Source organism: Cyprinus carpio, chromosome B3 (genome assembly GCF_018340385.1).
Source record: "Cyprinus carpio isolate SPL01 chromosome B3, ASM1834038v1, whole genome shotgun sequence".
In the NCBI taxonomy this organism is placed as follows: Eukaryota; Metazoa; Chordata; class Actinopteri; order Cypriniformes; family Cyprinidae; genus Cyprinus; species Cyprinus carpio.
The window spans coordinates 1,987,040-2,012,171 of NC_056599.1; the positions used below are offsets into that span (position 1 = coordinate 1,987,040).

The 25,132-nt window shown below is 39.2% G+C and overlaps 2 protein-coding genes across 2 annotated transcripts; one reads left to right on the forward strand and one right to left on the reverse strand.

The window, feature by feature from the left end:
- Positions 1-1,988: 1,988 nt before the first annotated feature.
- Positions 1,989-9,671, reverse strand: LOC109102432 (E3 ubiquitin-protein ligase TRIM35-like). The gene is made up of 6 exons (XM_042719475.1): positions 9,056-9,671; positions 4,711-4,806; positions 4,255-4,485; positions 4,158-4,180; positions 3,959-4,080; positions 1,989-2,715 (listed from the first exon to the last, which is right to left on the reverse strand). Exons 1-6 carry the CDS (start codon positions 9,449-9,451, stop codon positions 2,228-2,230), a joined length of 1,356 nt encoding a protein of 451 aa, XP_042575409.1. The 5' UTR covers positions 9,452-9,671; the 3' UTR covers positions 1,989-2,227.
- Positions 9,672-15,456: 5,785 nt separating this feature from the next.
- Positions 15,457-23,409, forward strand: si:ch211-106h11.3 (CCN family member 1). Its single transcript, XM_042719480.1, has 5 exons — positions 15,457-15,681; positions 17,336-17,549; positions 19,860-20,264; positions 21,622-21,800; positions 22,994-23,409. The coding sequence occupies exons 1-5, from the start codon at positions 15,631-15,633 to the stop codon at positions 23,297-23,299; spliced, it is 1,155 nt and encodes a 384-aa protein (XP_042575414.1). The 5' UTR covers positions 15,457-15,630; the 3' UTR covers positions 23,300-23,409.
- The last annotated feature ends 1,723 nt before the right edge of the window (positions 23,410-25,132 follow it).

A 25,132-nucleotide genomic window follows, 5' to 3' on the forward strand; every position in this document is an offset into this window, starting at 1 on the left:
AACTGCAACTATTTTGTTAAATATTATTATTTAAAGGTGCCATGTGTAAAAATTGAGGTAAAAATATCCAAAAAATTACCTACACGCATCAAAAGAATGAGAAGAAATAAGGGCAATGATGTCATTAAAAAAATTTCAAGTTATAGTGCTGCAGAGATATCAACCTTAATTAGCATTAGCATTACTAGCCACGGCCCGACAGGTGTCGTAATACCAGTTTCAGCCATGGGAGGCAGTATGCGGGCAACATAACCACCAGCCAACCTGCAATACACGAATAACTCGCACGGCTTGTGGGCGTACTTGAACCCTGATGTCAATCGTGTGGAAGGTACAGCCCACTACTTCATTTCAGTTCAGGGAAGAGAGCGGAAGGATGGGAAAACACAGGGAACCCAACCGCGCTCGGAATCACAAATTAAATCCGATAAGAAAAGGAGCTGAACCAGAGTAAACATCGGCACTGCTTTCCATCGCTGGAGACAACTGATGGACTTGAAAGAAATGAGGTTCGACTCCGAACTTGCAACATTTCTTTTGGATTGGTAAGTAAGATGCTGTTAGTATTTCGCTAGAAGTTTGTTTTATATGTTTGCGTATTTTTTTCGGGAAGTTATAACATAGAAATGTATCGAAGGCTGTTCGATAAACGTGCTAATGTTAGCGATGGCTAACCGTAGCTGCGTTTGATAATTAGCTAGCTATAACTTACCCACAGATCCGATCCGGTTTTCACCTGTTATCTACCAAAGCCCGTCTCTACCAAGCTGATGCTAAAATGTAACATTACCTAAGAAGCTTGAAATGTCTTCGATGATAATGAACCCGAGAGAGAGAGAGAGAGAGAGAGAGAGAGAGACAGAGACGAGAGAGAGAGAGAGAGAGAGAGAGAGAGAGAGAGAGCGCCCCCGGCCCGCGCGCGCGCACTCACTCACTATATTCAGAGCGGTCAAGTTTTTGAAAACGTGTGAAAAGAGTCAATTGCGTGTGTCTCACGGTGAATGCTTGAGAGTTGGCAGCTCTGGTTACGTTGGTTGGCGCTAGCTTGGTCAACATCAGCTGTCTGATGTTGACCAATGATGTTGACAGAATGCTGTCTGTCAAATTAATTTAATTCAAATAATGTGTATATACAACTCAAAATGTAATATGAACAAAACGAATATGAACATATTCACTGGTAAAGGTGAAGGGGAGTAGCTTGAAGATGTCATGTTTCAAAATCACTTGACATCACCCAACGTTCCTCTGGAGGCAAAACGTCCTTTAGGCTTCGGCTATGGCTCTAGGGTTGTTGTGAAGGTAGGGGCGGAGCATAGAGACTATGCCGTTTCTCGTTTGTTACTCTAGAGTAGACCAATTCACTTTATTGAGGCATACTGCCCCCATCTGGTATGGAATGTGGAGTATGACTAGATTTTTTTGCCAGACATTACACATGGCTCCTTTAAAGGGATGCTCCACCCCAAAATTCAAATTTTGTCATTAATCACTTACCCCCATGTCGTTCCAAACCAGTAAAAAATTCGTTCGTCTTAGTTGCAGTTATAAATATTATATAACTGCAACTATATTGGGAAATATTATTACAGTTTAAAAGAACTGTTTTCTATGTTAATATATTGTAAAATTTAATTTATTCCTGCGATCAAAGCTGAATTTTCAGCATCATTAATCCAGTCTTCACACAAAATTGCTCTCTGGGCTTTTAATAAACATTGAACCTTGAACTACACCGGGATGCGATACATAAACCTGCAGCTGACTGTAGTGCTGCTGTCAAGTGAATAAAATAAAATAAATGTGAATAAAATAAAATGGTGGGCACTGATTGTAATGTTGGAAATTAAATTAAATTAAATTAAATTAAATTAAATTAAATTAAATTAAATTAAATTAGTAAAAAAAACAAGTGGACACTGAATGCAGTGTTTGGAAATAATAAAATAAAATAAAATAAAATAAAATAAAATAATTTTGTGCTGGAAATAAAATATTATTTCCCATCTAATCTGTTTCCTAATGAAATTAAATAATAATTAAATAAAATAATTACACAGATATGATCAAAGAAAAAAAAATACACTACACTAATCAGTTGTTCACGTTGAAGTATTAATTCAGGTGTTAGTACATGGTTATTCATGTACCATTATTGTAAAGTGTTACCAAATAAATATTGAAAACATGATAAAAGCAGGAACATCCAGACCTACCAGTGTAACGTTCACTGACTATTGAATGGTAAGATCTTAAGAGAGGAAGAAAATTCAAAGAAAGGAAAGACAGTGTCAGTGAAGTTGGCTGCGAAAGTGTGTAGAATTGTGTTAGTTACAGGATCAGAGAATGACAAAATTCCTCTGTCATAGTCCAGATCAACTCTCACACACTCAAGATCCTGTTTAACACGAAAACCAGACCCTACAAACAGTCCATGCAACACACTCCAGACATCAGTCTTGAAGAAATCACGTCCCTTCCTCAGGTTTGATGCAGTAGTTACTCCAAGACTCCAATCTGAACTCTCTTTAACCTCCACATCCCAGCAGTGTGTTCCTGAGTTAAAACCCTCTGAACCAAAAACACAGCAATATTCATCAAATCTCTCTGGATTTTCTGGAAGCGGTTGTTTGCTCTCAGTTCGTCTCACACTGGTCAGATCATCAGACAGGACGAGAAATGGGTTTGCAGTGTTAGGATCCAGAATCACAGGAGCTGATGAAACACAGTCAACAGAGGCTTTTATGCTGATGTTCATATAAATATCAAGATTGGACTAAAAACAGATTATTATGAATTATAACACTCATCCTATTGATCAAACACATCAGACATTTTCCTCTGATCACTGTCAGTGTTATCAGTTACACACTCATTTTTATTATCAGTGATTAATGGCATCAGATACAAACATTAATTGTATGATTCAAATATCTGTGTCCATAAAGAGAAACTGATATTTTGGATAAGTTTAAATGAGAATCAATCAATGACATCTAAGATGAGAAACGAATTAATAATTCTGTGTATGAAACCCTGAGCATATTCAGCATCATCTGATAATGTTCATTAAACTGCATCTTACTGTCAATGTTCCCTCAGAGTTGTGTGTGGCTGCAAGCTTCTTAAGTCGCGACCGCAAAGGGACAGTTGCAAATATGAGTTGGGAAAGCCATTTGATTGAATTTTAGTAAATGTGAAATAATTGTAATTATACCACTATAGAATTGGTGTCGCTATAGAGTTAGAAATGGTGACAGGTTTACAGGATGATCGGCACAGAAGGTAAAAAACAAACAAACTCAGAGACATCTAAAGTTACACACAGGTGTAGTACTGTGCAAACTCTACAAATGGATGCTTAGATAACTATGTAACAGTTCACACATTCACATTTTTTGAGAATATTTCAGTTTAAATGCATCAGTTTTTCTATTATATTCTATTCTATTCTATTCTATTCTATATGGAACTATTGCTTGTTGAGGGAGTTTCTCCATAACCACATTCAGTATAACACACTTCTACACACCCTTTCAAAATGGCAGGATCCAATAAAATGTTTTAAAAAAATGTTCTTATAATGAATTCCAAGACATTTCTGAATGTTCCCAAGTGTAATTCTTGAGCGTTTCTTAAAAAGTTCTCAAATATTTATTTTTAAAGAACATCTTTTCTTTTTTTCTTACAGAATCTGATGATAGGTTTTAACAGTTGTCTGATAGTTCTATATATTAGTAAGGTTGACTTGTTTAATTTAACAAATACCTGGATCATTAAGTGGTAAATTTAACAATATATTTTATAATACAGAAATATGATTTTTATGAACATTCTTTTCAAGATTCGAGAAATCTTGCATTATGTCTTAAAAACAGAACTCAAAAACAGTAAACTCTTAAGTAACTTATACAAAATAAACTGCATGTGTAAAAACACAGATCTTCTCCAGACTCACTGTGTTGTACAATGTCCTGCATCTTCTTCCAGACTCTGAAGGGCAGGTTGCCCAAGTAACGTGGCACATGAATCAGAGCTCCAGAAGGCATCTGTGGATCCGGCTGTGATGAGATCTGTACTCTGGAAGAACAATCAGGATCAGAACTGACCTTTGACATCAGAAGCAGAGAGACCAGAGACACCAGAAGATCACTCACCTTTCCATTGAGACTGAAAACTCCTGCAGAACAAACACACCATTTATCAACAACAACTCAATCAATCAATCAATCAATCAGTGATCTGAAATCAGACCTTTAGAAAGCAGACGTCATTGTCTCTCATCATCTCCTCTGTGGCTTTGACTGTCTGTGAAAGAGCTGAGATGTGTCTGTTGATCTCCTCCAGCTTCTCCTTCATCATCTGCTTCTTCTGCTCCTCTTCCTCCCTCAGTGCAGTGATTGTAGCTTCTTCTTCATCTCTGAGAAACTGATGAAGCTTCTCAAACTGCTGTTTAATCTGACGCTCTGTGTGCTCAGCTTGAGACTGAAATCAAATCATATTCACTTCAATCATCTCAGTCAACACACATCAGCACTTCACATCATTAATATCTGTGATAAACCTGGATAATGACATATAACAGAACCAGAAACAAATAGCTGCTTATTTACATCATAAACTGGAATTTATTATATAAAAAATAACAATCACAATAGCATATAGTGATCCTACATCTGTAATTAAAATGACTCCTGATTGTTACCTCACCTTAATGTGTTGAACTGTTTTTTCAAACTCTCCTTTCAGTTTTTCATTGTGTTTAAGTTTCTCTTGTAAAGACTTCAGTGCTTTACTGAGTTCCTCCTAGAATTGAACACAACATACAAAACACCAGCTGCTTAGAGGATACAGTGCTATGAAAAAGTATTTTATTCCACAAACTAAGTCATGTCATAATACAAATAAAACAAAGACAACCAAAAGGTACTACTAAATACAGTTTGTAAGTGACAATATTATTTATTTAACTTAAAAAGTTATTAAAAATGTATTTGCCCCCATATTTTCTAATTCCTCAAATAAATGAAACTCAATTTATAATGGGGTTCAAACAAAACCAGTCCTGATCACTGCCAAACTGTTCAATCAAATCAACACTTAAACAGAACTTTTTCATCAGCATGAAGTTGGCTAAAATGTCTTAAGCAAGAAATGATGAGGAAGAAGGTGATTGAAATCAGTCTGTGAAGGGTTACAAAGCTCTAGGCCAGAAATAAAACTAATTTTAATTTAACCAAAAATAAAACATTAACAGGTACAGATGTTTCCCAACAACACAGCAGAAATGACTTTATGGATTTCTGTATTTGCAACAATGATAATATCAGAGACAAAATAATAACCATGCAACTGCCTGCTATCGTATTGTGTATCATGCCAGACACTGTGGGCACTGTATCTCCAAAGGAACAATTTCATTCCTCCCTTGCTTTAGAAGGGGAAGAACTGTCTGAACTTGTAAAGTCATCTAAATCAACAACATGTATGTTAGATTTTATACCTACCAAATTACAAAAATAGATGTTTCCGTAGTCATAGAACCTCCTTTATAACCTTATAAACTCTTCATTGTTATTATGACATGTACCAAAAACCTTTAGGCTAGCCTCTTATCATCTGATCATGGTTGTTTCTCTTTATCAGTGATCCCTCTAAGCTGTGCATGCCAAGAAATAATGTGCAGCACACACGCAAAAATGTGGCGAGGAGGATTCAGTCTCCTTGCTCCCCTCAGGAACCTGATGATCAGGTCGTACTTTCCCAGAGATTCACCATCTACAGGATCATGATGTGTGGTGGCAATTGCGACAACATACACTTTTAGGGTGAAGGGAGACAGCCTTCATTCCAACCCCTCCTGGAGGAAGACAAACACAGCACTTCAAGGTATAGGCATGCCTCGTAGAGGGTGCTCTTGCCAAAGTAATGGTGTCTACCACCGCCTGGGGTTGATCACCTAGGACCTTCGCGTCCTGTCTAGAGACCACACATGGAGGTTCCAGAGATCTCGACATGGGTGCCAAAGGGTGCCCCGTCTCTGAGAAAGTAGGTCCTTCCTCAAAGGAATGCACCATGGAGGGGCTGTCGTGAGGAGCATCAGTTCTGGGAACCAGGTCCGGTTGGGCCAGCAAGGCGCAACTAGCAGGACCTGCTCCCCATCCTCCCTGACCTTGCACAGTGTCTGTGCAAGTAGGCTCACTGGGGGAAATGCATATTTGCATAGGCCCCAGGGGCCAGCTGTGCGCGAAGGGGAGGACCTTGTACTGATATGCCCATCCCTCGAACGCAAAGCAGAGAAACGGCCTGTGTCGAGGGAGCATCAAGAAATTAAAGTATGCATCCTTCAGGTCGATTGCTGCAAACCAATTTCGGGGACGGATGCATTTGAAAATGCGTTTCTGCATCAAAATTTTGAATGGTAGCTTGTGAAGGGCCCGGTTCAAAACTCGCAGGTCCAAGATTGGTCGTAACCCACTGCCTTTCTTGGGTTCAATGAAATAAGGGCTGTAAAACCCTGACCTCATATCGGCTAGAGGGACCGGCTCTATCACGTCATTCGCCAGCAGGACTGCGATTTCTGGCCGTGACACAGAATCACCGCTGGTCAGCACAGAGGTGAACTGGATGCCCCTGAATTCAGGGGGGACGATTGGCAAACTGAAATTGCATAGCTGACTCTGACGGTCCTAATGAGCCAGCAGGACTCCCAGAGACCATACAAGCAGGACCAGAGGAACCACAGACATATCCCCGGTGGGGCAGCGTGGTGGAGGACAGGGACCTGACACAGAAGGTATAGCATCCCGAAGTGGGGTCTGGGTATGCGGTGCAACAGCTACCTGGCTCCAGGGTTGGGCAGGGGGCATGGGAGAAAGCATGGCATTCTCAAACCGGCCCCTGCTGCCCACTGGCTATAGGAGAGGGAGATGAGGCTGGCCAGGCATAGCGTGACACATCATCCGCACCCTCTTGGAACCCAGATATACCCCTGCACTGTTTTTAATGGTTTGGGGAACAAAAAGAAAAGGAAACAAATGATTCTCCACCCAGCCCTCCTCTGGTGGAGGGAGTGGTGCGGTCACCATCCCTTGAAGAGCTGTTTCCTCCATGTCTGGGTTGTCCGGCTCAGGGCCGCTTGCACTTACACTTGCCACCTGGTTGGGCAGGGGCCTGGATGGGTGGTGCACAGCTCCCTGCTGTGGCCTTGGTGGACGCTGCTGCTGAGGCTGAGCAGGGGTGGAGGAAGTGTGGGGGGGGGCTCGGCAATGAGCAGGCAGAGCAGCTGCAATCGGCGGCGTGGTGAACGCAGCAGCGGGCTGCCAAGGCAGGATATGCTTGATTGCCTCCATCTGCTTCTGGGCAACCGAGAACAGCTGGGCAAAGCTCTTGACTGCATTGCTGAATAGGCTGGCCTGGAAGATAGAGGAGTCGAGAAAACGATATTTGTCAGTCTCCCGCATATCCACCAGGTTCAACTTTCATCACTCTCAGGCCGAGGTCCGTAACTGTGCGCAGCTCCTGCATCAACCCTGGGTCAGAACTAACCTCGTGCAACTCCTTTAGTGCCTTTGCCTGGTATACCTGCAGAAGTGCCATGGCATGCAGGGTGGAGACAACCTGTCCAGCGGCTCCATAAGCCTTGGCCATAAGAATGGATGAGAACTTACAGGCCTTGGATGGTTGGTTACCCCTCCAGGTGGAAGTGCTCCTTGGACAGAATTGCATCGCAACCACACGCTCCATCTGGGGGATCATTGCGTATCCCCTGGCCACCCCACCATTGAGGGTAGTGAGGGAGGAGGAGGCACCAGAGCGGTTTCGGGCAGAAAAAGGTGCCGTCCACGAACTAGTCACCTCCTCATGCACTTCCGGGAAGAATGGCACTGTGGGGGGCCCACGGAGATTCACTCAGCAGGTTTGCCCCCACTGTAATCCTCAGGTTACCCTGCCTATTTACCGAAGTAGCTTTGAAGTACCATAGGTAAAGGGACTCCACCCCTCTTGAAGTATTGGAGTCTTAACTGCAACACCGCAATGGTCATGTTGCTACAGTAGCAGCATGACTCATCCACGAAGGCAGCTTCAGCATGCTCGAGGCCCAAACACATGATGCAATGATCATGACTGTCATCCGGCGCCAGGTAACGACGCATCCAAAAACGCATGTGTGAAACGGACGGGTAAAACGGCATGACGTTTAGTAGTATTTACAATGGTGTTTATGTGTATGCTCTTTTGTGTGATTTTTTTGGAAAGTGCTGAAGTGCACAGGAGAACCACCGCTGCAGCACCGTCACACCAAGACCAGTGCTGAAGAAGCCTCTTCCCCAGAGTGCTCATTGAGTCATTAGAATACTCTTAGGTGACTCTTAGATGACAGGCAGAGCAGAACAATGGAACCGCTCAACTCCAAAGTGAAAAGCTGAATATGCGTTGCACCTGCTGCCTTCTTATGCTCATGCCGTGACGAGCAGCAACTGAATGCAATTATCACATGCCAATGTGCATTGGTTCGTTTAGTTTACACTTGAAGTAGATTGGTCTCTCGAAGTGAGATCCCAATTCGTCGGTCTCTGAAGTGACTTGGAGTGACCATTCCAAAAATCATTCTAATGTTCTGATTTATTATCAGTGTTGAAACTGTTGTGCTGCTTAATTATTTTTTTTGTTTGTTTGTTTCCAACCCCACTGTTATTGAACTTTAAAGTGAAAATATTGTATGTGATTTGTTTTGCATTCAGTTTTCAGTTAAATATATTTCACAATATCAAAGTTGATATTTTTTGAGGATTTATTTTTGGTGTTTTTGTGTTTGTTTTTACAGGACAGTATAGAAAGCGCACAATTGGGAGAGAGTGGAGGGGACGGTGTCAGAAAGGACCAAGAGCTGGGACTCTTTCAAGGATCACCCGAAGCACAACTACACTATATGCATGAGGCTGTTGGTTCTAACATTTTAGAGTCCCCTTCAGTAGAAATCACATTCTCCATTCCCCACAGTAAAAAAAAGACACAGTCGGGGGGTTGGGGTTCCCCGTTAGAAATGCCTTACCTTATATGATGGAACAACTTCATTAATGGGTCTAAATTTGTGATTGTCATGTTGTTGTGAGTTAATACACACAAAACACACAGGATGTTTGTCCTCCAGACAGAAGAGTTTGAGTTTCTCTCTGTGTAAACTGCAGATCTCCTCAGATCCTGATGAACACCTCTCATTTCTCTCCTTCAGAAATGACTCACACAAGTTTTTTAATGCAAGATTAAGAGGAGGATGTTGATTTGAGGATCTTCTCCTGCAGACAGGACACTCCCGAGTTTCCTTGATTCTCCAGAACTTTTGAAGACACTCTTTACAGACACTGTGACTACATGATAAAAGAACAGGATCCTTAAAGATTTCATGACACACAGGACAAATATAGTCATCTTGAGATTGTGAAGCCATTTTCACTGTTTGAACTCCGGCAATCTGATCTTTACTTTCACTTTCTGAAAAATGGTTTTAAAAATGAATCACCATAAGAATCACAAAGATCTGCTGTCTGTTTAGAAACAAACTCCTCAAAAATCCTAGAAAGTGTTTCTGTTCCTTCTCCATTGATCGCTATTTCCTTTTTTGCTTTTGAGATATTAAGAAAGAAAGGAGAAATAACAACTCAGCCTCTTCCTAGTCAGCGAGTTTCTGATCACCTTTGGTGTGTTAAAATAGGTCAAAGATCAACATCAGGATATATTTAGGTTAAACTTTAACAAAATGCACTCAAAATAAACTTGCATTGAAACTTTCTCAAGTATAATGTGAGAAAACCTTAAATCAAACACAAAAGAACACTAAAAAGCACAAATATTGAAAATTAAAAGAACAAAGACAATTTGTTTGTACAGTGCGTGCATAATTATTATGCAAGGTGATATTCTGTTCATATATGAATATTAGATCAATGATTCAATCAGCCATTCACAAGGATAGTCACTTGCTTTGTTCCTGAATGAATCAGCTGTTTGAAAGAATCAATTGAATAAATGAATTTTTGACAAAGTCATTGACTTGATCCCACCTACTGGCCGGTTTATTTTCATTTTAAAATATCACATACATTTAAAGGCATTCATGCCAGTCTCTTAAACAATTTATTGTTCAGTTCAATTTATTGTTTTAATTTTTAAAATAAATGTTTATAAATATTAATGTATGCATTTGACATAAAAGATTACGCATTTAATAAGGTTAGACAAAATGCTACTACAAAGGTGCCCCTACAAATCACTTTAAGGAGTCAAATATTGCCTCATAATGTGAAGGTAAATTTTTGTCATTGATCAGAAGGTGCTCCTAATTTTTTTTTTATTAAACACAAGGGCACATTAATAATGCTTATATTATCACCCCCTTTTCCCCTATCTCTTCCAAGCTATTATACTATATGTCAATGAGGTGTGGGGTCCATCTATAAAATAAACGCTACAAAAATGCTATTTCTGTAAAATAACACTCAAAGTCAATGGATGGATGCAGGGCAGAATAAGGCCAATACCCTCTCCTTCTAAACATCCAACACCCTTAAATTCTGGAAACACCTAAAGACACCCCCAGCACATACCATCATAAACCCTGAAACACAAGTTCAGCTCAAAGAAAAGTCCCCTCTGTCAGCTGGTGCTTTTCAAATGCTTTAAAAGAAGTGAAGTGGATTATCCTTCACCTGAAATGTTTGTCTTTTCATCCTGAAATGTTTGCGAGGCAAATGTTGGATCAAAATAATTAGGAACCACAGTTTCCACAAATCCCTTCAATCGATTGGGATGTTCTCTTTTATTCTGGACAGCAAGTGCAGTGATTGTAACATTGAGCGTATTTTGCGGTATTAAACACGTATTTATACCAATTTTATCAGGCAAATTCTTCAAAACGAAAATAAAGAATGGCCTTCTCAACTGCCGTAGTTGCAACTCTTGCATCATCAGAACAGGGTGTTCAACGCACCACTGTTTCCGTTTAAAAAACCTTTTGCTCCATTTTGTCATGGCTGAGCCCAGCCCAGATATTTAAGTGGTTGGCCAATCACAACACATGGTTTAGCCGACCAATCAGAGCACATTGCGCTTTTTGGAAGACAACGCTTAATAGAAACCGGAACTGAACAGAGAAGAAACAGATAATCTCTTTTGGCATTATTGGCACCATTTATGCTGCAGGGAGCAATTGGGGGTTTGCATAAGGGTCTCAGTCATGGTTCACTGAATGTGGGAGGCATTGGCAATTGACTCCTCCTACCTACAATCCCTGCTGGTAAGAGTCAAACCAGCAAACTTTGGGTTTCAAATCAGACTCTCTAACCATTAGACCATGAATGCTATATGCTGTACCTATCCTACAGACCACAAGACAGCCAGACACAGCCTATCCACCGACTCTGATAATCATACTTACCACAGAAAGTCAGAAAACACAACGACAAATCAGACAAACCGGAAGAGGTAGGTATAGTTTGAGACAGCGCCGTTGCTTTGGGATTACTCACTGCTGACTGGACGAGATATCTGTCAAAGTATACAGAAAGAACCAGCTGAAAAACAGCAGAGTCGTGGTAGAAAGTTCGGAGATGGTCTTAAAGTAGCTCGGTTTAAATGTATTATATGAATTGCGCTTACTATGGAAAAAAACATATGATTTATCTATTTACACTTTGTCCATATAACCTGCCTTATTAGCAATTTGGCATTAACATTTGTCAGCTCCAGTGACGCATGTGGTGTATCCTTGACTCTTTGATGTGATTGACCTGGGTTCAAACCCACCTTTTGCCAAACTTTTTTTTCTCCCTTTTCAAATCTCGTATTAGCAATCAATTCTATGTACACTAAGTGAAAATAGCAGTATTTATAGCAATATGTTATTTACACTTAGTGCAAATTCCTATTTACACTATATTAAAATAGAAGGATTTTCTGCTATGTATACTACTTGTTGCAAATAGTGGCAATTATCTGCACTTCAGTATTGCAGTACATTATAAAACAGTATGCAATAATAATGTATTAAGTGTAAATTATAATTTTAATTCAAATGATTAAATGGATGCCACCTTACTGGTAGCTACAATAAAGCCCTCCCTACACCTACCCTAACCCTACCCTATACTTTATTTTCACCTTTTTGATTATTTCCTTAATTTGTATTGAAAATAAATGCCTTTATGATGTGATATGAGATTTGAAAAGGGAGAAAAAAAAATTGGCAAAAGTTGGGCTCAAACCCGGGTTGATTGCGTCAAAAAGTCAAGGATGCACACTTAACCACCTACACCACTGGAGCTGACAAAATACCAATACCAATACCAAAATGCTAATAAGGCAGGTTATTTGGATAAAGTTTAAATAGACACTCCGTATGTTTTATTCAATAGTAAGCGCAATTCATATAATACATTAAAACTTACCTATTTTAAGACCATCTCTGAATTTTCTACCACGACTCTGCTATTTTTCAGCTGGTTCTTTCTGTATACTTTGATTGACAGATGTAATCCCAAACCAACGGTGCTGTCTCAAACTATACCTACCTCTTCCGGTTTGTCTGATTTGTCGTTGCGTTTTCTGACTTGTTGTTTTGTTTTCGAATTTGTCATTGTGTTTTCAGACTTGTTATAATGTTGTCTGAACTGTTGTTGTGTTTTCTGAACTGTATTTTGTTTTTTAGATTTGCATTTGCGTTTGAAATTTGTTATTTTGTTTTAAGAATTGCAATCTGTTTTGCACTTCATGGCCACCGTGGTATTCCACTACTATTCCTGTACTTCCCAGATGTTCAGAGCTGAAACTTGTGGAAAGGAATTTGTAAAGCGAAATAAAACAAACTGAAAATTGCGTGTCAAAAATTATAGGCTGTATTTTCAAACAGACTGAATATTGAAGTGAAGGCTGTAAAGGTAAATATTAGTTAATGAAAAGGTGTGTGCAATGATTTGAATTTATATATTCACATCTTAAATATACAACCATGTTGAATTTTAGCTCCTAAATATGCAAGCCCTGATAATACAATGCAATGAAATGCAAGCACTGTTAATGCAATGCATATTTTCCCAATTAGTGCAGTTCAATATGCAGTTTTTCAAATACCTGTGTCATTATTTTTCTTCCATAGATGGCGCTGTGGCGCGGTGAGAGTGAACAGAGGCGAGGTCTGTGCGCAGAACACACGGCTTCAGTTCTGAGGCGTCTCAAGTGTTTACGCCTGCCAAACAAACACAGGTGCGGAAATAACAGGGATTACTGGGATTTTTGCGGGCTACCGGTGGAAAGAGGCAGAACAAGGCGGCTCTCTGTGACACCATCAGCTGAAGTGTGTGAAGCGGTAAATCTATGCAATGATGGAGTGAGTGATGAATATAAAAAATAAAAAGTTCAAAACAGCGGTGATTCCGGTCACTATGACTTTAGACCGTTCATTAAAATAATGACACTTTGAGTATAATAAAAAAAAAAAGTCTTTACTAAAATTATTACAAGAGTAGGCCTATAAAGATTATATTTAAAAACTTTACATTTGTTTGCAGGCGAGTAGTTGCAAAAAAGTATTTGCACCCCTTGTGTCTTTAAATAGGCCCAATTGTCTTTTCTTTTTTTCTTCATTATAAAACCACACACAGACTGCACCTCTAATAACATGGCAGATGTTTTTTTTTTTTAACACAAAAAAAATTATTTTGCTTCATCTCGGACCTTCTTATTTGTCAATGACCCCTGAATGGAGTCATGATAATAATCATCAGAGCCTCACAGGTCATGTGACTGTCTCTGCAGAAACTGTTTCCGGCGGTGTCAGGTGTGTGTTTGGGGAGTCAACACAGCACTTCCTGTTCTGGGTTAAAAATAACCCAACGACTGAAATTCCTCTCACTCTCTTCATCTTGGTTCTTCTCTGCTGGAGTGGAGCAAGATGGTCCAGCAGTGTTACACAACCTCCAAAATAAAGGCTCCTCAGTGGTTCTTTACGGTCAGGAGAGCCCTCTTCATATTAACAACAATATCTGGCTTCATAGAGATCTTGAGCTGTGATTTGGACGTGTGATAAACCTCCTAGTATTTCACCTCAGACACTAAAGCTCCAGCACACCAATGTTTTTCTAAGTAATAAACATCTCTCTCTCTCTCTCTCTCTCTCTCTCTCTCTCTCTCTCTCTCTCTCTCTATATATATATATAAAGTAAAGAAAAATATAATAAAAAGTATTGGACATTTAAAAAAAAATAAGCAGAATTAAAATATTTTTTTTTCTGAAGATTTTAATTATTTTTACTAATTTTTAGAAAGAATAATTAAGAAGCTAAAGTTATATACATTTTGAAACATGTAGAATTACAATAACAAAATACATTTATACAGCATAAACATAAGACTTATGTACCAATGTGCACTTTAAGTACTGAATATACAACTGTATAAATATACATGTCTACATAATATCGATTTCAAGTATTTTTAAGTAATAATTACTTTGTACAGAAAAATAATTTTGGTGCTTTGTGTTTATGTGATTACTGACACTAAACTACCTCCATGTGTGGAAGCATTTCAGAAACGTTCTTTCCAGTTAATGGCTTTCAAAAGTCTGAATGTCTTTCCTTCCATCTCTGTGTTTGTACCCTTGCTCAGTCTTTCCTCGGGTTCTTGCGTTCAACCTCTGGCCTCCATCTCTCACTATTTTTCCACAGACGTGTTTTTGACGGTAGTCTGTTTGATCTGGTCCTCTCACTCCTCCACCCACACCTTTTTTTCTTCACATCACTCCATCCATCCTCCATGTGCAGCGTGTTTGTCAAGCTGAGCTTTTCCACTCCTGAGGAAATGACTGAAAACATGACCTGACCTGAGAAACATCGAAAGCACATTCAAATCTGAACACATTTGGCTTTACATTTAGTTTTATTTGACCTCTTTCTCTCTTCCTTTCTTTTGTTATTATATATATTTATATATGTGTGTGTGTGTGTGTGTGTGTGTGTGTGTGTGTGTGTGTGTGTGACTGTTGAATTCATCTGATCTATCTCTCCATCAGTCTTTTCATGCAGGAAATCTTTGCCTGTTTTTTTGTGGCTGCGGTTCTATTAATGCTGCAAACATCACACAGCTGAGTATATTTATCTAGCCTTGCACAAAGCACACAGCGGACAGAGCTATGCGTGTGAAAGAGACTTTAAAGCATCTCTAATATTTTTATTAAAACATAAGTCAATAAACAGCAGACAGCAGCTCCTCTCTGGAATGAAGTCGTTTTTATGAATGACTGCATTCATCGCTGACCACGCCCCGAATTCGCAGAACTCCGCCTCGACTGATAGACCACGCCCCTTTGGAATCCCAGCCGCAGAGACGCTCTCTGATTGGCCGAGGGGCGGGGCTTCGGATAAAATTACAGTTCACCCATATAAAGACTGACTGCAGTATGAAAACAAGTGTTAGAAACTTCAGTGCTTGTATCAGCGGCAATTTACATAAGCGTGCTGGAATAAACGCGCCTGTCTGGATTATTAATGCTTGTCTCTGAGAGTTGAAGTGCTTTATTCAGGTTACAGTTTCAATAAATCATCTTCCGTGGACATTGAATGGTGTATTGTGAAGATGAGGGATTTAACGTGTCTGTTGGTGTTTGTATTGATCATCTGCACGACGGTAAGTCACAAGAGTTTAATGTAAACAGTGTAAACAGCAGGAGTTCATTGCATTTCATTAAAAAAAAAATCATAATTAAATGCAGCTAGAAACATAAGTTATCAGTTGCATAAAATAATTGTATCATAGTATTAATATTAATAGTCTACTCTGTATGACTATATATATATATATATATATATATATATATATATATATATATATATATATGATCTGCACATCTGAGAGAGTTTGACCATCCTCGTGGTTTTTGCTGTTCAGAAATAGATGAGCACAGGCTCAAAATAACCAAAGCACATCAATCCAGCGCTCCATCCCGCTCCATTAACCCCGCCGGCCAGGATCTGTCAGGGAGGGTCCCAGTTATGCTTTGATCTCAGAGCTCAGATCCACATATGACTCAAGAGCTCATCTCCTCTGAGTTTAAGATGCCTGGCGCGGCGGTCATTCTCAGAGGGCCTGGCTGGGTATTTCACACAGCGATGGAGATGCCAGGGAAACAGGTGCAGCACTATCGGAAATGATCCAATGGACATTGGCTTTAATGGAAAAAACATTTGGAATGAAGAAACACTACTTTCCCAGCGAGAAATTAAATTGTGAGGTGAAAATGAATCGGGCTCATCCCATTAGGACAAAAACATCATACCGCAATCATGGGATGTTTCTTCCCTGTTGAAAAAAAACAGCATATGCTGGTTAGGTATGTTTTGAAGAATGGCTGTTGGTTTGAGCTGGTTTAAAGGGATAGTTCACCCAAAAATGAAAATTCTGTCATTAATTACTCACCCTCATGTCATTCAAACCCCTAAGACCTCCAGAACATGTTGATGGTGTTAATTACATTGTTGTCTATGGGAGGGTCAGCGTGCTCTCAGAATTAATCAAAAATATCTTAATTTGTGTTCCGAAGATGAACGGAGGTCTTATGGGTTTGGAAGGACATGATGGTGAATAATTAATAACAGAATTTTCATTTTTGGGTGAACTATCATTTTAGGCTGGCCCTAAGCTGGTCCTAAGCAACTAGGTCCTGCTCAGGACCAGCCATCAGCACATGACCAGCATTTGACCAGCTTAAACCAGCTCAAACCAGCAGCCATGCTTCAAAACATACCTAACCAGCATATGCTAGTTTTTTTAACAGGGTTTCCCTCTTTTTTCCTTCTTCTTTTTTGGAATGTTCAGAAAACATTCAAAAGTAACATTCCAATAATGTTTGCAGATTGTAAAATGGAATGTTTAGTGATGTAAGTTTATATTTCTTATTACACTTTTTCATTTTTTTTTTATTTTATCATTTTCAAACATTATGAGCATTAGTTTTGAATGTTCTCTGAAAGTTCTGAAACAAGTAAGATGTGAGATGTTAGATGAACATCCAATTAAAATGTTTTTTTTTTTTTAATCAGAATTGTAATTTTCAGAACATTATTAAAGACCAGATAACATTGAAGGAACATTCTTTTAACATTGTGAGAACCATTCCATTATTAATAAATAATGTCATTTGTTTCACTCTGGTTTGGATTTAAAGTATCCCTTTAAATATTCAGAAATGATAATTTTATTCATGAAAAGGTTTTTGTCTGGCAACATTAAGTTGCCCCACGCTCAGACTGAACTCTGTTTCCATCTCTCTGACATCTGACAGGTACGAGCGAGGTGTCCTAAGGTGTGTAAGTGTCCGGCGGAGCGGCCCGTGTGCCCGCCAGGCGTCAGTGCGGTGCCCGATGGCTGCGGCTGCTGTAAGGTTTGTGCCGCCCAGCTAAATGACGACTGCCATGAAGGCAAACCCTGTGACCATCACAAGGGCCTGGAGTGTAACTATGGCAATGATGTGGCCAGTCTCCATGGAATCTGCCGGGGTGAGTGAACAAAACAACTTGAGTTTTGATTTTTGAGGTCTCTAAAAATAATTGTATAGATTTTAATTATTTTGCAATAGTGAGTGTGTGTGTGTGTGTCTGTGTGTGCTTTATTAATAGTGTGTGTATGTATATGTATTTGCATGTATTACAATATATGCTAATACATATTAAATTAATTAAATATTAAATTTTTACATACTTAAATACATCTTAATATATGCTTAATATAAAAATCTATAATTATGTAGAACTTTTTAAATTGCAATTGCAATTTTTATAAATTTAAATATTAACTTGCACATATCAAAATAAATTTATAATGATTTTGCATTAGTGTGTTTTTCACAAAATATGATAGTGATGATGCAAATTGATTTAATTTGATTTAAAAAAAATCATACATTTAAATTCATTTTCATTACCATAAATATATAACAATATATTATAATGCAAATTAATTTAAATGTGTAAGTTTTGTTTGGTTATGAAAATGTACAAATCCTTTGATGTCCCACACAAACGTCCTGTTTCAATAGGATATATTGTAAAAAAAAAAAAAAAAAAATCTAATGAAAACACTCTATTCTAATTTTATATTCAAAAATGATTATATTTATTGAAAATTTACCAAACTTTTCAACAATTATCATAAAAATAATAAATTGAATGACAAGCTGCTGAATAATGTAATTCTAACTTGGGTTACACATGGGACTGATGTAGTTTGCTCACCCTGGGCTTCAGGGTTTATATTTATTAAGATGCACATTAATTTCCTCACATACAGAGGATATTTTGTGCACTGGGCTAGTTTCTATATTAAGGCAGTTATTTGAGTTGGACTAAAGGGGGTTTTAGGGGGCATCTCACACACCCAAAGACTATCTGACGCTCAACAACATTGTAAACAAGTCAAAATTCCACACTGCTCTAAACATAGAGCCTCTCTCATAAAAGCAAAGGATAGAGTGTCAATCTCTGTTTAACCCCCTACTGTCACTCGGTGCAGGTCATCTTTTGCATAATAATTCAATGAAAATTATTTAAAAGACGTCAAAATTAATGCCAATTTATCTAAAGAATGTTCAGATATTTTTATCGGAAAACAACACAAAATACAGACTGAGACCTTAGCTAACAAATATATGTTTAAAGAGCGATTTGCTAATGTTATCGTTAGGTTATGAAAATGTTATTTCTGCATGTTCTCCGAACATTCAAAATGTAGTTTTTTAAATAATATTTTAAATAGTTCTGTCAAAATAAAAAAATTTCAGTTTAAAGGCATTAAAAATAATTAACGCGGTTAATACAGAATGGGGTTAGGGTTGGCCACACTCACAACTGCTGCTTCTGTCTCTTTTCTTGTCAAGAATTGCATCTATTTAGATGCAGAACATCTTTATGACCACATCAAACAGGACTGCAGAAATGCTGCCAGGCCATATGTCAGTAAAAATGAATCTCCCTGTCCTGTCAGCCGTTATACTGTGCTCGTAGTGCGTGCCCTTCAAATGCACACACAAATACGGCAGCATGTGCTGTAGCCTGTATCATTTCATATTAAAGCGCGAATGAAACTATGAGCATGCGTGTCATATCCACATTTCTATTAAAAGAAAAAGTTATTAATGAAATAGCAGCCAACAAACCTAATAACCAAGCTGCTGTGATGTCTTTTAATAAAAAATTAAAAAAGAGGAAATCAATAACTTTTGTAGCTTTAAGGATTTATATTAGAATTCAGTGTTTGATAACTTTATTCAATTTCTGTGTATTTCTGCTGAAGGTCACAGGAAAACATGACATTTATTATAATGGCTTTATGTGAAGATTGTTTTAAGTTGTTACTTTTTAAAGTCTAATAAATGTTAAAATTGATAGCTCTCGATTATAACGTAATGTTGATTGAATATTTTAGAAATTTTTTTTAATGTAATTAGCACTTTTTTTAATTGATTGACCACTAGTTTTCAAAGAACATTATGAAAGGAGTATTAACATTTAAAAAATGTTAGCAGAATATCCAACCAAAATGTTTCTAAAAAAAAAAAAAACATTCCTTTAACGTTGTATAAATAATGTTTTTCTGCCAATGTTTTTGAACGAATATTCTATTACCGTTACTGGAATAACCTTGACGAAAGTTCTAAGAATATTTGCTGTTAACCGGAACAATTTTTTTTTACACTCACAAAAACACTCTATAATTACCAAAACTTTAACTAAAATTAACTTTTTTGATCTAATTTTAACATCAGTTCCCTTCGGTTGACTCCTGCTCCTGTCTATTCTTTGTCTTTTCAGCCAAACTGGAAGGCCGCTCCTGCGAATACAACGGCCGCATGTATCAGAATGGAGAAAACTTTCGCGCGGGCTGCAAACACCAGTGCACCTGTATCGATGGGGCGGTGGGCTGCGTGCCCCTTTGCCCCACTGATATTCCTCTGGCATCACCATCCTGTCCCTCACCTCGACTGGTCAAAATCCCCGGCCAGTGCTGCCTCAGCGTGGACTGTCACGGCGAGTCCTCCGTCCTACCGCCAGTGTTTAGACGGCTGCAGCCTCCTCCGTATCTGTTCCCTGACCTGCACACCTACAAGAAACCCCGACCAAAGCCGTACCCCTACAAGTATAAAGACTCCCTGAGCAACGAGCTCATAGAGGTGGAGAAAAAGTGGGACAAACCGCGCAGTCGAAAGCATTTGCCAGGTGAGGGCGCTGTTCTGTGTGTCCCCACATAGTTTCATCACTAGGACTATTTGTCAACAATATTTAACAAGAATTTTCAACCTGGCATTATCCAGTGTTCAGATTTATCTTAAGTTTTCAGAAAACTTACCTCTTATGGCGCTTTTGCATCCTCTTACGACTCGGCTCGGCTTGGTTCAGTTTGCGTTTTCACTGCAGTTTAGTCCCGCTTTAGAGTGGGTGGTATTATTCACATTTCATTATTGTTGTGCCGCCTCTACTGCCGCGACTCCTGAAAAACATTTTCATTCCACGTTGCCCCATCAAGCTCTTGCTGGATCCACTCCTCTGCTATCAACGAGAGGAACTTATGTTGTTTCTCAAAAGACAAGGAAACAGACACTTTTTGGTTGTTAAAAAAGTTGCGCTCGTTCAAAACAGCTGGTAATGGTATGGTTCACTTGGAACCTCAACCGAGGTGGTACTAAAAAACGTACAAGATACCAGGTACTGTACCCAGTTGAAACCCCCCCAAAAGTGAACCGTACCGAACCGTACCGTGCCGTACCATGCAGTGGAAAAGCTCCATAAGTGCTGTTTGAAATTTTCCTCTAAAATGACCATTTTTATAAGGCTTCTATGTGTAGGTTTGGTAATTTCACTTTAATGGCAGTAGGGGGTTAAACAGAGATTTTTTTCATTGCCATTAAAGTGAAATAATGGAACATAAACATAGTAGCCTGTGATTAGTGATTAATCAACCAGGGAAGTGTGATTATATCTATTAGTGACATTTTCCCCATATATACCTGTGGAGTCTTGCCTTAACTTCATAGAACTTGACATGGCGCCAAACGTGTACGAGTTCATTGCAATACTTCAAGTTAAACTAAATGAAAATGAGATTTAAAAAGCCTAAAAAAATAATAGGCTTAATATGTTTTAGATTTTATTTTAAGTTAAAAAAGTGTGTTTTTTCATGGTTTTAGTTTAAGTTAACTGTAATAACCTTGGCTCAGGCTATGATTGCTATCATCAATGACGTCTGCTTAGCATGTTTACATAAATCAACAATTAAAAATAGTGCAGAGGAGTGCAAGAATGTGTCCTGTGTGAACGTCCCCTTTCGGTTCAATTAACAATCAGTCCCAATGTGAGCTGTGGCAGTTCCTCCTGCATGCGCTTCTGTGTGGTGCCTGTGTTTAGGAGCCCGCCGCTTCTTTTCCACAAGATCCTTGTGAACCAGCCCCACACACGCTGCCTCTGTCAGGCAGCTGTTTCCCTGCACGCCGTAATCACTTTTTCTGTGCGTCACTGTTCCCTGTTGGCTGAATGGTGCCTGTGTACTAACTTATCCCATCTCTCTCACTCTTCCTAGCATGGAAGCAAGCCGGACGGCAATGTGTTGCGCAGACGACAAGCTGGACGCCTTGTTCACGCAGCTGCGGGATGGGCGTTTCATCTCGGGTCACCAATGAGAACGCGCAGTGCAAGCTGCTGAAGGAAACCAGACTCTGCAACATTCGTCCCTGTAGTTCTGTGGCTGTGCCTATAAAGGTAAACATACCAAGATTATCTGCAGAATTGCCACAAGATCTGCTGAAAAGACCAGTTTATGTCTACTTAAATAGCTTGAGAAACCTTTCCTTGCTTCACCAAAAAAGACCAGCTTCTAAACTGCATGTTTATGTTGGTGCACCAGCACCAAACTGGTACTAACCAATATGAAAACATTCATTAAATTAAATCCATAAATCTAAACCATGCAATCATCATTTGGCCTTTGGCTCTTTCTAGACCAGTTTCACAATGGAAGTGTTGCTCTTGCAGTGTTTTCCAATGTGTAAGTAGAATGTCTGTTTTTAACATTATTTAAAGCCTTGCTTATTGTTTAATATTATTAGGTATCAGGTATGTTTCTGATTGTGGAAGTAACTTGAACAACAGCAGCAGCAGCATACTTGCATGATGTAATGTAAAATTTTATTTAAATTATGACATTTTCACTGCAGATAGTGCTGTTCTTCCTCAGTATTCTTATCCTGTACTCCTAGTACAAATGTCTAAAATAATATGCATACAGTATACATAAGTTTACTGGAAATTCAAAATGACATAAGAATTCTTGTTGTCTCAGAAAAAGTTTATGATAAAAACAAGAACACATAATTGCCAAGATGAATAATCTGTCAATGCGGTAGGACTAAATAAATTCATATTAAAGAAAAAGGCAGTGTTACTTCTCATGTCCATTTCAGTGGTGCACACTGCTGAAGTGATGTTTCATTGTGACTCTGCATTGGGGTATGTTTGCACAACAAAAATGTACTAAAAACGGTAGACAATGTTTTCAAAACGATCCCCATTTACGTGTTTCTGAAAACGACTAAAAATGCTGTATTATGCATGCCAGGCCAATAGTTGGCGATGTCACTTTGTAAAGAAACATGACTGATGAAACACATAATGTGTATGACATTACCGTTTTCGTAAATGTGTGATTTTGTTGTTTTTGACATTATCATTTTCAATAACTTGCACTTTGAAACACGTTTTCAAATGTTCACATTCTCTGGCCACCGAAACACTGCAGTCATTAAAATGAATGGCCAAAATGCATAAAAAGATTTCCATTTTATTGTTGAAAACAGTGTCAAGTAAACGGCCCCTTAGTCTACTGGAGTTATCACTGCACACTTCTTTTCCATCGCAGATGTGAGTGTAACCTGCCTTTTATTTTCGTTTAACAGAAGGGGAGGAAGTGTTCTCGTACGCAGAAGTCTCCCGAGCCTCTGCGTCTGCACTACGCTGGCTGCCGCAGCACACGCCTCTATCGGCCCAACTACTGCGGGACGTGTCTGGACGGGCGATGCTGCTCGCCCCGCCGCACACGGACAGCCCCCGTGCTCTTCGCCTGCCCTGATGGAGAGCACTTCGAGAGGGCCGTCATGTTTGTGCAGTCCTGCAAATGCAACGACGAATGTGGCCACCTGAACGAAGCGGCACTCACGCCCCAACGTTGGCTGTATGGCGACATACACAAGTTTGTTGATTAACATCTTGTTTGTCCAAAGACCCACCCCCATGTCTTTCCCCAACCAATAGAGTAGCGTTTCGAAGTGTAACTCTGAGTAGACGCTAGGCAGAGGCCTTATTATAATGCAAATCCATGTGGAAAAAAGGGCAATTTTGGGTTTCCAATCCCTTGTGCCAAGAGCCTTAGAGTAGATGTGCTTACCGCAAGGACCAAGGATGGGGTGAATACCAGTTGTGAATATATACAATGGATTTTCTGATTGACTGGTCCTTACCATGAACAGTGATGCATTCTGGGGCACCTGCACAATCTAAATAAGAACGCTTAAATGTGGTGGGACCGACTCTCAGCTTTACAAAGGCTGGTCTTTACTTCTTTTGTAGTGATTGCTTTGCCTTGACGTTCAAAGAACAGCCGGCAAATACGCGGGAAACTCATCGGGAAGTCGTTTTAAGCTACGGGGGGTTTTTTTTGGCTGCTTGTGGTTTTGAATCTGTTGTTGGCTTTGTGATGGGTTTGATGGCTTCTGTTAGCCGATGGATTATTTGAAATGTGCGGGGGATATTTGCCAAGTGCAGGTGGTCTCCTCTGCTCCCGGCTAATTACAATCCTCTTCTTTGGGGGCAGAAAGAAACCCAGTAAACCTTTGGTTTGCAATAAAAATATGTTTAAAACACCAGCATCTGATGTCCTCCTGTTGAAAGTAATGGGTGGGACGGTTCTTTCAAACTCTGGTCTGTAATCTACCACGTGATGGCAGAGCCTCATGCAAACGGCACTGGTGTCTGTGCGTTTTATAAATGCTGGTCTCTACTGGTTTTATGATGTTGCGGTGTTTATTTCTGTCTGTCTTTCGTTGAGTGGGATGGTTTGGGTGAGGCTTTGAGACAAAAAACCCAACATTTTGAAAGGGGGAATTACGTTGTGGAATGGTGTTGACTTAATAAACTGCCAATTACATGCTGCATGCAAACTTGATGGAAAATTAACACCTTTCTGTTGTTTCGTGTTACGCAAACTTTACTACGGGTTCGGGAAATGGACACAACTATCTAGTTAAGTTTTTCATTTTAAATTTAATTTCGTCATGCAAGGCACTTTGGTAAGCAAGCACAGGAAATTACGTACTCCAGCACCTCCTAGGCATTTTATTCCTGTCTGGCGCGAAAAGAGCGGCGATCTTCTGGTCCCCAATGTGTGTCTGTGGGATTTTCTTCACCTGTTTTATCGGGCCGCAGGTGAAAATTTTTAGACTTTCTTTGACTACCAATCAAGCATTATCACTGCAATCAATCTGATTTAATCATAGCTGATATTTGTATGCGGTTATTAAAAACATTTTTGTACAACCTTATAAACAAGTCTCGAGTGGATTATATCAGGAAATAAGAATGAGCAGCCAACATGTGACACTTCGAGAAAATATTTACTTGGATTTGGGTCTGGTCTAAAATGATCTTGTATTACAAGTTCCTCTCATTTGTTTTACCTCTTAAGACAGAGGACAACCACTCACCATCCATGAAATAAACTGGCTTGTAAAAACAACTCACTGCAGGTGTGTGATCATTTGTTTTGTTTTTTAAAAGGGTCATATGACATTGCTAAAAAGAACATTATTTTGTGTATTTGGTGTAATGCAATGTGTTTATGTGGTTTAAGGTTAAAAAACACATTATTTTACATCTACTGTACATTACTGTTTCTCCTCTATCCCCCGTCTTTCTGAAATGCATCGATTTTTACAAAGCTACGGTGCGTTCCAAACGGGATATATCGCCCTTCAGAGTGAAAACAATCAAGGCCGCCATATTGAAGAGTCGTTCCAAACCATTAGTGCCTTCTGGAGATG